Source organism: Prosopis cineraria, unplaced genomic scaffold (assembly GCF_029017545.1).
Source record: "Prosopis cineraria cultivar Desert tree isolate PC_DT_omini unplaced genomic scaffold, ASM2901754v1 PC1, whole genome shotgun sequence".
Lineage (NCBI taxonomy): Eukaryota > Viridiplantae > Streptophyta > Magnoliopsida > Fabales > Fabaceae > Prosopis > Prosopis cineraria.
Window position 1 is genome coordinate 3,806,740 of NW_026555332.1, and position 13,631 is coordinate 3,820,370.

General features: G+C 31.8%; 1 protein-coding gene across 3 annotated transcripts; it reads right to left on the reverse strand.

Annotated features, from left to right (window-relative positions):
- Positions 1-2,525: 2,525 nt before the first annotated feature.
- On the reverse strand, positions 2,526-12,133 carry LOC129309947 (chorismate synthase, chloroplastic-like). 3 transcript variants are annotated; one of them, XM_054951743.1, is made up of 14 exons: positions 11,875-12,133; positions 10,021-10,171; positions 9,191-9,267; positions 9,020-9,078; positions 8,820-8,903; positions 8,212-8,304; positions 8,040-8,120; positions 7,129-7,260; positions 6,350-6,452; positions 5,976-6,070; positions 5,806-5,871; positions 5,487-5,571; positions 5,160-5,331; positions 2,526-2,746 (listed from the first exon to the last, which is right to left on the reverse strand). In XM_054951743.1, the coding sequence occupies exons 1-13, from the start codon at positions 12,077-12,079 to the stop codon at positions 5,186-5,188; spliced, it is 1,377 nt and encodes a 458-aa protein (XP_054807718.1). In that variant the 5' UTR covers positions 12,080-12,133; the 3' UTR covers positions 2,526-2,746; positions 5,160-5,185. The 3 variants fall into 3 exon arrangements, with proteins under 3 accessions (XP_054807718.1, XP_054807727.1, XP_054807711.1); XM_054951752.1 differs by lacking the exon at positions 2,526-2,746 and adding an exon at positions 4,922-5,012; XM_054951736.1 differs by lacking the exon at positions 2,526-2,746 and having other exon boundaries at positions 4,922-5,331; positions 11,875-12,131.
- Between the last annotated feature and the right edge of the window lie 1,498 nt (positions 12,134-13,631).

A 13,631-nucleotide genomic window follows, 5' to 3' on the forward strand; every position in this document is an offset into this window, starting at 1 on the left:
GGAGCGACGAAGTTCTATATTATAACTTCACAGTCCACACATACACTCTTCTTCCGAGTTCTGTGCTTTCCCTTCCCCATTTTCGCTGGTAACCTCTCTTTTCCGTCTTCGTTCTTGTGATTTGGTGTCCATGATTGTGGGGTCCTCTTTGCTCTTTTCAACAGACTCAATTTTTTTTTTTTTTTTTTAGCTGCAGCCATATTTCCTGGCCGGTCTGCTCTGGGCTGAAATTTGGAGGTTGAGTTCAGTTCGATATGAACCTAAGCGGTACTGGGTTTGAAAATCCTATTGGCTGTTACGATGCTGCGATTCAAGTACCTTTCTCTCCCTTTTGATTTGTTTCTTGCCTTTGTTCGTTTTAATTTAATTCATTTGAAATGTTGGGGGGGGGGGGGTACGAATTCCTGCCACAAGGTAGTTGACTTATTTCAAGTTTTAGCATAGGGGGATATGTCTCCAGGGGCTTCTTATGTACAATGGGAGTGTTTGTTGATAGAGCTGAAATATTGAGTATCGAAGTGTAATTGATTTTTTTTCCCCGTTTACTGCAGCAATGAAACCGTTCTAGTTCTTGCGTGTGTGGAAGTGCTGATGTACTAGAAGCATTGGGAGTGGCTATTGACTTGGATCCTGAGGTTAGTGCAAAATATATCTTTAAAGGCTTTTGTCCCTATACGTCTTAAATATTTATGCCATCTTCCGTTAAAAAAAAAAAAAAAAACCTGTTGAGGATTTCTTTTAACTTGCTACTTTAGAAACTTAAAGATAGCTTTTGTTTTCCCATTTAACTTTGAGATAGTTCAATGGCTAATGATGTTCAGATTTAGTTAGTTTTTAATACTGATAGTTTTTGTTTTCCCTGCAGATTGGTGGCAGGAATTAATACTGAAAGGAAGATGGAGAGTCAGAAAGCAAAGTCAAGGTCTTCTGAAGGCCGGATTCAACGGAATCTGGCAGATAAAGATGTAAAATTCTTTCCTCCTTCTCCCCTCCATGAGCACTTGACTGTTGTCTTTTTATTTGGATCCTTATCCCCCGAGTGTCCCTGTTTGTCTTGTTTTGGAGGGATTTAATCTAATGGTTTAAATGTTTGTTAGCTGCGGCTGTAGCAGCATTGGTAAAAATGTGTATTCTTTACGACTTCTTGACATTGACATAGTGCTTAAATGTACCACTAGAATCATGAATTTTCCTTGGTGAGCACCCTCTTAATCCACGTTTTTCATGTGATGGAAAGAAAAATAAAAAGAAATAAAAGAAGATATTAGAATGACATTGAAGATTTAAAGACCAAAGATTTTACTTTCATATTAATTATAAATATGTTATTTTAATTTCAATTATTGTTATCTTTTACTCCTTCTGTTAAAAATAAAAAAATATAAGGCATTTTTAACCAAATCTCACTCCCCAATAAAGTAGTTACCTACTTTCAAACTAACCCTATCTTTCCATATTTACCCCTATTAAACAACCTATGATAAATATAAAGTCACTATCAACAGGGGCATTTTTGAAAAAAAGGCAATGATTACACCTAAAAAGATTAAAAATGCCTTACGTTTTTTAACATCCAACTCCTCAAAAAATGCCTTATATTTTTGAACGGAGGGAGTAGCATTTATGGCTATCTTTTCATTTATTGTTATCTTTTGATTTAATTTTAGGATTTTCATGCATTTATTTCTAGGGTTAGGTTAAGGCCTATTAAATAGCACTTCAACTCATTTGATTTGTATGCACATTTGATTGAATAAAAATTACTGCCATCTTGTCTCTCTTTTGAGTTTCTCTCTTCACTTTGTATTCTCCCTACTGATTCATTTCTCTTGTTTCTATATTCTCTTCTCCCTTCTTCATTTCCATTCTGCATCAATTGACATTAGAGCTAAGATCCCACTCCTCTTTTAGTACCAAACCCACTCTAAAATACTTTCCCATTATTAATAGTCATCATATATAAACACTTTGAGGGATAAGTTTATAACTTAAAGCTCCTTAAATTACTTGGTAAGATTTTTCAATCCTAAATTTTAATCTTTGAGTCTTTTGGATTTTACAGAGATATTCATTTTGGTTCCTTTACTACTTGTTTTGTTTCCTAATTCCTTTTTCTTATTATTCCTGTTTATTTCTATTTTCTTTCATATCAAATCATTCTACCATATTTTCCTTCTTTTTGTTAATATTATGTTTTATTCCCTTAATTTTCTTATTTAATTATTTTTCATATTTTTCTTGCCCTCCTTTGCTCATTTGATTCGTCTTTTGATTTAATACTGAAAAAAAAGAGGGCCAAAAAAAAAAATCCAAAAGAAAAAATAAAAAAAAAGTTTGAAAAAAATAAAGCAAGCAAAACATTCTGAGTGCTAACCGAAGCAGTAACAGCAAAATAAAGCAAGCAAATGGTGACTCTAGCACCTAAACTGAATCTAAGCCACCAGACCATACATCATGGCTAATCCATTATTTCTGGATCCTCAGGATATTGCTTCTGACCCACTGGGTATTTCTTTTCTGCACCCACCTGCCCCCTTGATCTCCTCTTGTAAGTCTGACCATATCTCACGGTTACATCAGTTTCATACAGGTTGAGCCATTAATCAGCTGTCCTTGTGATAGAGCAAGTGAGCGTCCCGCCCTTCAGCAATTTTAGCAAATGTATATCCCAAACGGAGTCCTTCTATCCCTATCCTCCTCATCATATTTATATGAAAAGGGACTAGAATTCAATAAGTCATTGCACCTGAAAGAAAAGGATTACACATATGGCTTGAAAATAATAATTTTGCTTCTTATGAAAGTTATGCTTTTGAAAGAAAAGGATTACACAGATCATGCAGGTGCAATGACTAAATTTGCAAATGGCCAAACAAACCCCGATGTATACTATGTAAATGTGTCATTAAGTTCAATTTCCCTTGTGGTGTTTGTCAATTTTGTTGGATACCTGATCAGTGTGTCTGTGCTTTTGAAGTTATAACATATTGCATATGTTTTTTTCTTTTTTCCATTTACAAGAGTTCTTCTACCAGTACACACTCTACATTGTTGCATTTCACTCCTTTCCTCTTTTTCGGTGCCACTACTTTTATGTATGCTGCTTTAGTAATGCTTTTACTTTAGGAAGTGGGTGGGTATTGATCAAATATCTCTTCAGCAATATGCTAATATTTATGAATTGATGCATCCATATAATTTCCAGCTAACCCTTGGTGTCTTAACATAGTCAATGTTATTTAATGAGGCATATTTTTGATCTATCAGTGTTTGTTCTGCCCCAGCTTCTGTGTTCTTGGAAAAGGGGAGCAAAGTATATAAGAATGCGTTTCTGCAATACTGATGGTGTCACATCTCAAAACAATTTTAAATGGGTTTGAATAACTTGCAGATTCTGGTTATTAGTGGAATACATTCATTGATGCCATGCTATTCTTTGGTGAAACATGGCATGCTGCTGCCTTCTGTTATGGAAGGGTTTAGAGGTAATCTATTCTCGCTTTTTGCCAAGGAATTGTAGGATATATGGCAAATTCACCTTTTTAATTCACTCATTTAGGCTTGATGATGCCTAAACGGCTCCTATTTATGTCCTACAAGAAAATTTTATTTGACTGTAAGTTGAAAGGATCTATAAGTATATAAGTTGAAAGGATCTATAAGTATGGGTTTTTGGTCGTAGTTGTATAACTGTCCCATATTCTGTATTGTATTGGATATTTCTGTCGACCTCATCTAGGCTACATAATTTGGGTACCATGCCTTTCAAAAGTAATTTGAACATTGTTTACCTTTGTGGCTTCCAGCCTTGTTGGGATGCAATTCACAAGCATCATGGGAATGCTATTCACATATCTTGTTTAAATATTTGCAGTCTTCTACTGATGCGCATAGCGATGATGAACCATGACATTATTGTGTTGAAAAATTGGACACTTTCTATTTTTGTAAGTTTAGTTCTAAATTTATTTGGATTAATGTTTTGAATTTAAAGATTTTTAAAACTGTCCTCATTTTCTGTTTTTCTGATAAAAATTTAAAAAATTGATGGAGGACTAGAGAGAAGAGAGAAATATGGTAAGAAAAAAAATAAAATGATAACAATTTCTTATTCAATATTCTAAAAATCTTAAAATTAAATTGAAAAACGATGAAAAATGTAACAACAATTGAGAAAATTCTAACAGATAAGCATAATTTTAAATAAATGTAAAATTACCACTGTTAAAATGGGTTGTGCCTCAATTATTAAATTTCTTTTAAATATCTCTTTCGTGGATTTCCAATATGAAAAATAATTAATAATGTTTTGGGGGAAATTATGTGCTATAACTTATCGGATACTGGACAAAACAGGGAGAATGTTAAACAATCCCATGATGTAAGATGTAAATTTGAATTTAATTTTTGGAATGTTATGTGGATTCCATTTCAAAATGATTTGGAACCTGAGGCAAAAGTTCTTGCATTGGCTGACAAGCTTCTAATAAATTAGTCCATTCTCACTCTTTTTCAACTTCAAAATGCAATAGGGGCCAGGGAAAGTATCTTATTAGCAGCACTAGGAGAAATCCTTCCCGGGTACCCCTGCCTACCTGGTACCCACCTGTGTCTATAATTAATCAGAGGCACTACCATAATGTTAAAACACGTGCATGCCAAAAGATATGCTCGTTGTTTGAACGATTTTCCCTTTGATAAAGATTAAAATTATGGTCCATGAACTGAGAACCCTTCGATGACAAATGAAAATGTCGAGTGTTGACTTTGAATGACTCTGCTCTGACTAGATGAATCACTTTGGAGTTCTGCAAAATTTCTCTGCTTTGGGATAAAACCTCTTCTCTCTCCTGACCCCCATGATCAAACTAGGACCTCATAGTTTGAATTATTCCACACATGCTCAGAGGGGTTTTAGTGGTTTTCTAGTGTAGGCTATCATTTGTATGTCAAATGATGTTTCAATACATTATATCTCTTTATTTGGCAGACAAATTGAACAGATTTCTGAGCTGAAACACCAAGTGCAGGAAGTTACATAACTGGACTAGTTTCAAATGACTAATTAAACATCATACTGAGACAGGCCTAAAAAAAATGTCATACTGAAAGAAGCATGTCTTAACTAATTACTAATACTGAGTGCAATGGAGAATTACTTTGGATGGCCTTCCTTCATCTTGATTTAAAGGGGTACTTTGGGTGGCTCTAATACAGGATATAGAGGTTCTTGCAATTCTGGATTGATGGGAAAGAGATTACATTGTGCATATTGTGCCATCAATTGGTCCACAAGTACCAAGGCTACCATGGCTTCCACAATAGGTGCAGCTGCATCAAACAATATATATCAGAGAAATTTCATTTTCTCGTAATGAAAATATTGTTAGAAATAAAAATAAAAAATAAGTTAATGACATCAAGAAAAAAAGAGAGAAACAGCAGAAATTGAGGTGTTGCTGACATGAAAGAAGACTATTATGTACCTCTTGGGACTACACAAGGTTCATGTTGACCACGAACTATGAGTTCTGTCTCTTTCCTGTCTCTAGTCACAGTATGCTGCTTTTTCTGCACACAAGTGTTAGCTCTGTGTTACACTTCATATAAAAAATATTCTGGGCAGTGAAAAACAAGAACAGACATGTACTTTTGGAGCAAAGTAGTAGTAGATTGGTACCATGATCATCATTTTATATGATATTATAAGCTTCTTCATAACCATAAGGTGTAAAATTATTTACTTGAATGCTTAAGTTAACATGTTTATCTACCAACTTTCGAAAGAAGAGAGGTAGGACTTACTCTAATAGTTGGTGTTGGCTTGAAAGCGATTCTCATGTTAATGATTTCTCCGTTGGAGATTCCACCCTGATTGTCAATGTACATAAATATCAGTAAAGCATATGTATTAGTGCAAGCTCATCAGACAGCTCATCCAGAAACAATTCAAGAAATTATAAGACAGTACATACCTGAATCCCACCAGAGCGATTTGTTTTTGTTCTCACCTTTCCATGCTTGTCTATATAAAATTCATCATTGTGCTCACTTCCAGTCAAAAAAGTACCTATAATGGTCTCATTAACTAGTCCATCAGAACACATCCATGATGCAAGTAAGGAATTTTGTAGTGGTTTTTCTGTTTATTGCTGGTTACTGTAATGTCTAATTTCTACTGTGATGGCTGCTTGTACTCATTATTAATCAATGAGATAGGATTTTCTTGCTATGTTCTATCATAAGCTAACTCATTCTTTTCAATAAACTAGTGTCTGTTCATTCAAATCAATCAGTAAACTTGAAAGGACAAAGAAAATGAGATCAAAATATTAGCAGGATGAACAACCCGTAAAGCCACTGCCAAATTGGAAGCCATTGGTTGCCGGAATTGATAGAACAGCTTTGCCAAGTTCAGCCCCAAGTTTGTCAAATACCGGCGAACCTAGGCCCTGAAAAATATTAGTGTTCACTATTCTAATCAGAAAGCAACGATGAAATCATGAAATGACATGCTTCATTTCTTTTTATTTGTCTATCTTTTGCGAAAATCTTGTGGCAGAACATGCTAGTCATCAAATATTATATGGACAAGACTTCTATATTCTTGGAGGAGTGACAAAACGTGTTAACTCAAAACCTAATGGGACCTATTAGGAATGGGGTTGTGAACAAATGGATGAAGAGATATCACATTTTAACTCAAGACATCAAAGCTTAAGCTTATGAAGCTTTACAATTTATTATATATCTAGCTTATGTGGAACTCCACATCGATTGAAATCTGCTAACATTTAGACATCTTAACAAAACAATTTGTTACTCATGAAAAGTTTGAAGCACCCTTACTCGCCCATCTCCTTCTTTATATCCGTCACTTTTTGAAGCTGTGAATAATATGACTCATCCATTAGCATTGTATATACCATCTTTTTTTAGCACTCCTTTTTTTTTTTTTTAAGATATTATATATTGGTAGCACATAGGTCCCAAAGCACAAGACCTAGGCGTAGAACCTTTGTGCTGTTTATTACTGGTAAAAGTTCAATTGTGCACAAATTCCTACTTGCTGAGTTGCTCTGCAATTTCCCACGAGACCTTGGCAGTCAAAGATGAAGAGAAACTTACACGTGGGCAGTTTCTTACAATACAAGTTATCACGCCACCAACCGAATCACCTTTCATTCTAGCATCATCAACAACAGCTATCATCTTTTCTGCATATTGAGGGTCTGGGCATCGGACAATATTACTTTCAATCTGAAAACATGTGGAAAATAATAGATGAGATCTTAGTATCTTGGGAAGAGCATTACTAATACTTGATGAGTGATAAGTAAAAAGCTTGAATCATCAAGTAAAAAAGCAATTAACTTCAATAACTGCAAGCAACTCCTCATTCAGCCAAAGGGGCAAACAATTGGACCCATAAATTTGCTTAGTTTATTACCCTAAGAACAGAATGGGATAGGAGGTTTTAGCATACTGATCTCTAAAATTGCCTCATGACAAGAGCTAAACACGGAAAATCTTAATGTTGTGTTAAATTAATGAGAATTTAAATTTAAATTCGAGCAAATTTATTTTTTTATTATAATTTTAAATTCCCTATATACTTTAATTATTTGAAATTTAGCAACTTCAACTTTCTCGTTTTCTTTCAATTTTTATTATTGGTGCCTTTGTCGCTTTTGCCTCTTATCTCTCATTCCCATATCTCACCAATTAAAAAATAAAGATAAGCTTGTCCTTTCAATCTTTTGTTTTTTCTTCAAATATTAGCTCATCTCTCTTCTTTAATTTTTTTTATTTAATTTAAAATACATAGATTTTAAAGGTCAGAATTTAAATCTAAAATTTAAATCCATCAATCCAAACACTACATTAAATTTTACAAAATGCTTCTTACAAAAAAGAAAGAACATGCTCCATGATCCTTAAATGACTAACCGTTCACAAATGGGTCATATACAGTTTTAAGACCCACAAGTAACTTCCAGCAGTTGAACATGAAGTTACTAATTATGAGCATTTAGTACCTGATCAAGGGTCAGAGTGTCATGATCAGTCAGATCCTCAGGAAGAACAACCTTATTGACTTGAGAGGTATAGGCAAGAACCTTGATCAGTCAAAAGAAACCTCTAATCATCAATGACCAAGCATTATTATAAAGCCATAATTCCAGCTCAACTGTAGAAACAATCACACACCTCAGTTCCTGAAAACTCCTTGAGGATTTTCCTTGCAACAGCACCAGAAGCAACCCTTCCAATTGTTTCTCTTGCTGAAGATCTACCACCACCCTAAGACATCAGAAGTCCCAAAACTATGATCTTATATAGCAGATGTGATGCAATAAAATTTTCGCAAAATTAATTATTTTGTTGCTATAGTTTTAACTCAATTATAACTTAATTCCTAAACTTTTACTCATTATAATTTAATTATTATAATTTTGACTTGGTTCTAATTTAATTTTTAAACTTTGACTTAGTGCAACTCAATCATTAAAATATTAATTCCTACATTTTAAAAAATAAAATTATAAGAACTGAAGTTATTTCTTGAAAATTAGGGACTAATGTTTTAGATTACTTAAATTATAAAGATAGAGTTATAATGAGTTAAAATTTAAGGGTATAATTGTAAGATGATCAAAATTTAGGGATTAACTTACAATAAATTAAAATTACATGAAAAAAATGATTAATTCTCTAAACTGATGAAGTCGATGTTCGTCTTGCTCAGATAAAGTTTTTTGTGTCCATCAGTAAAATCACACAAAAAGCCACTTCATCACATTGGAAAAAGTCAGTACCTGCACTGATCTGACGCCATACTTCATATCATAGGTTGCATCTGCATGTGAAGGCCTATAAGCTAAGAGCATCTCACGATAATCCTGAATCAAAAACAAGACAAAAAGATCCGTGAGTAAGGCAAATAGGTATTTGTCTTTCTTTATTCAATACTTAACAATACAAAATTAAGCAAGCAGCCTTAGTATTAAATACTCACATCTCCTTTCTGTTCAATATTAGGAACAAAGACATGGATGGGAGTTCCTGTAGTAACTCCTGCAATGAAATGAAGAAGAAGAAGAAGAAGAAGAAGAGATCACCTTTGGTTCATTTAAATTACATATATCATAGAACTTCTCAGTTAATAATGGAAGGAACAAAGCTTGACCTTCAGAAACTCCTGACAATATTTTACACGTATCAGTCTCTTTTCTAGCAGTAGTGAGTCGGTTCTGACCCGGCCTCCTGTAAATGCAAAAGCAAAATTATTCTCTAGAGACGTGTTGTATCAGGAATATGAAATCATAAATTCTTTAGTATTTTAATTTTTAGTCCTTATTTTTATTTCATTCTTCTCAATCTCTTTAATTTAGTTCGTGTGCCTATTATTTTAAAAACGCACATGAGTACTTTGAGCAGGCAATGGCAGAATTAGTTTTTGGTTTACTCCAACTCTTTTAAGCCAAATATAAAAGAAAGTGTTTTTAATTCTCTCTTATCTATTTATCTGGTCAATTTATTTCCATATTAGAAATTAACATAGATACATGGAAGTTAACTTCTAGGTACTAGTTTAAGGTCTTTACGTGCATTTGTAAAATTATAAACATTAACATTCTAGATGAATCAAATTAAAGGGACTAGAAGAAATAATGAAATAAAGCTAGAAAGATTAAAAACAAAACACAACCAAATTAGAGGGACATGCTATTGTATTTTCCCTAAATTATTCTATTAACAAGAAAAATATTCCCACCCGCCAGGACAAAGTAAAATAACTTTACTATTCTTGAGAAATAGAAGTTAATATCTTTGAACTTGTAAAACTTGTTTAACTTTCCAATTTTGCCCTTTACTAAGATTAATGACCACAATAAAATTTATGTAAGAATTACAACTTGGTGGAATTCAGGAGGGACAGTATTGGAGCAAAAATTAATAGCATTTAGGATCAAATAATAATTAAAATAGGATGAAAAGTTTTGGAGGGCCGTGTGCCTTCTATCAAGATGGTCTTGTATGTCAGCTTCATGCAATGGGAGACGAGGAGGGCATCCATCAATGACACAACCAATGCCTCTTCCATGGGATTCTCCATATGTTGTCACTCGAAAATGACTTCCAAAACTATTCCCACTCGCCTTTATCTCTGTAAATATGTTAATTACTGAACAATTAAATGAAATAAAGGAAATATAAGAATAATTATTTTTTTAAAAAAATAAGAATATTGATTGATTGTTGTTGATAGTTAATATATATATATAGAGAGAGAGAGAGAGGGAAAATTGCAAATAGTTCCCGTACAAAAAATTTATTTATATTTAAGTCTCAGTAAAATTTAAAAACTACAACCAAAACTCTTAAAACATGAATGTAATTTAAGGTTGAGATGTAAAGATATTACTCCCTCTGTTTAAAATTGTAATGTATTTTTTGAGAGGTTCAATATTAAAAAATATAAAATATATTTAGTCTTTCGAGGTATAATTATTACCTTTTTTTTAAAGCCCTACTCATAAATGATTTTATATTTATTGAAGAGTATTTAATGAGGATAAATATGAAAAGACAGAGTTAATTTAAAAATAAATAATTGATTTATTGGGGAGTAAAATTCAATTAAAAATATTTTATATTTTTGAACAGAGGAAGTATTTGTCTCTGTTAATTTAATTTTCATTTATAATACTCAAAAGTCAAATTTCTTATTTACTGTATAATATAACAACCAAATTACTTGTAAATTGTGAAGTTTGATTTGTAAATTATGAATTTTTCAATTATAAATTTTGGAATTACAATTGTAAATAAAAGTTAAATTAACAAGACAATAGTGCATTTGCACCAAAATCATAAATAACACTTAAGTCTTACGGCTTTGGTTATAGTTTTTGAATTTGTACATGACATATCTTAATTTTCCCATACGTTGGTTGCTGATGCCTTCGGATGGAAAGCCTTTTTATTTAAATATGCGTTTCGACCTTAAATTAATACATCTATCATATGAAGGAGAAATACATATCTAATTAGTATAAATTGTTATGAGTAAGGTTATGTTTTTCAATACAAAAATCGATAGTTTTAAAATTAAAATATTTTTAAGAATATATATTTAACTTATTTTCAAAAAAAATATGTTTTTCTTACAAAAATAATAGCAGACACTTTGTTTCTGTAAGCTTCTACTTACAGAAGAAATTATTTCCTCCAAAATATTGAGAATAAAAATATACTACCTCCATTTACAAATACAATACATTTTTAACTGAGTCTTATCCCCTAATAAAATAATTATATACTTTTAAACTAATTTTATATTTTTATATTTACCCCTATTAAACACCTTACAATAAATATAAAATTATTTATTAATAAGAGGTGTTTTTTGAAAAAAAGAAACAATGATTACATATCAAAAGATTAAAAATATTTTATATTTTTTAACATTTAACTCTTTAAAAAATATCTTATATTTTTAAAAGTTAGTATATCATCCAAAATTAATTGTTTAAGTGACAAAAATCTTTCTTTCTAAATAAAAAGAGAGTGCAATTTTGGTAAGTAGAATGACACTTAAGGACCTTAATGCATTCGTAAAATTAAAATCTGATTATTAATGCGAATCATTCAATGATTTTCTACCTACAATTGATTTAAAAAAAATTTTATATCTCCACAAGCCTGAATTTTTTATAGTGCTTACAAATTTTTTTTTTTTTAAATCCTTTCTTACATACATATATAAAACCTTCCTTCACACAAACATACATCATAACGATAGAAATAAGAAGGTGAGGAGACTGATGAAGGGAAGAAGCAGAAGATGAGAGGAAAGAGAGAGCTTACGGAATGGCCTGGGAATGCGACGACCATGACGAGGAACTGATGAAATGTGGAAATCTGAAAGAAGAGAAGACACAGACGAAGACGCCATTGGAATGAGCAATGGAGAAGACAGAAATGCAATGCAGAGGCCAACTTTACTAAAGCAGGGGAGAGGGAGAGGGAGAGAGATATCCAGAAAAGGAAAAGAAGTGCAGCAAGTTGCCATTATAACGCTGTCATTTGTCAGAGATCTGACCCGCTGCCATTATTACATGAGCCGGAAATTTTCAAGCCTGGGAAAACTTGACCACAATGATTAGTACTTCAACATGCAAATGATGAATCTTTATAACTTGAAATGTGCTTTTCAAGTGAACTTGTCATTTTAATACATGAAGTGCACTTTAATAATTAACCAATAAAATTTAATTTTAATTTAATTCCTTAATTTTAAAAATATATTTTATATATATATATATTTTTAGAATTTACAGTATAGTAAGTAGCCTAAAATATCTTCTTATTTGGCTCTTTAAAAAAGAGTCTTAATAGTATTCATTCCAGTGAAAGAGGCTATGATGACTCAAGTACAAAGTTTCAAGTTTTAACGTATATTAACGGAAAAGAAAGGTCTTTAAAAACCTACCCTTAATTTGGCGAGACAATTCTTAAATCTCATTCAAGAAAACATCCATATTTAAAATAAACATTCACGTAAATGAATCAGTTTCGATGGAAATGAATAAAGGCTGTCTTTCATTTACTTTTAACTTTGTGTTCTTATCTTATCCACGTTCTCACCTGCATCATCTTTTAATGAAGAAACCTGCCACATGGTCCACCTCACAGACGAAGTCTGAGTTGTATTGGTGATCGATAAGAATGGCCCATTGAGAAGGTTTGTTGAGATTTGAAAAGTATTTGAAGAAGGAAGGTTATCGTATTATTTGGCTTTTGCCACCAATTTGATTGGAGCCTACGTCAGCGGATATTTTCTGATATATATAGCTTCTACTTCATTATTTTATGCATCGTGAGGGACAAAGTAGGAAGAAAGTCGTTATAACCTTACCTTTTATTAGGTTTGAGCTAATTATAGCATAAAATTAACTTGCTTCACGATGATTAAAGAATGATAATTAATATTATTAAGCTTGTAAAAAATGATTAATTTTCTAATTTTTCTATATAAACTGAGATTAATTATTACAATGAAGTGTAGCTAAGATTTAAAAGTTTGTCAACAACTTGGTATAACTTTTTTTTTTTTAACCAACAACAACTTGGTATAATTAACTATGGTAATATTGTAAGAAAAATAATTACCACTATATCTTTATCTTATATTTAAGACCAAATAAAGTTTTAAAACTGTGCCCTACAAATATATTTGTATACGTTTTGCCAAGAAAGATTATGCAAGCATCGTTGATATTAAAAGAACACATTTAAAATGATAACTCTCTGGTTAAAAATGCCGACAAAAGAAGAGCCCAGCATAATTATCTGAATTAGTATGACCAATTTTGGGATATTCCCTCCATATGAAACTTTTAACCCTCAAATTTAATGCAGTTATTAGTTTAACCTCTCAAATTTAATTTTTATTAATTTAATCCTTTAAATTTATTTCAATTATTGAGTTGATCTCTTATTATTTAAAGAAGAAAATAATAATTTTAAAATCTATTGACATAAATAAAAAAATGTTATGACAATCATGTAAATTAATGAATAAAAGTGTAATTATTTAGGCAGAAAAAAAAACTTGAAAGTTT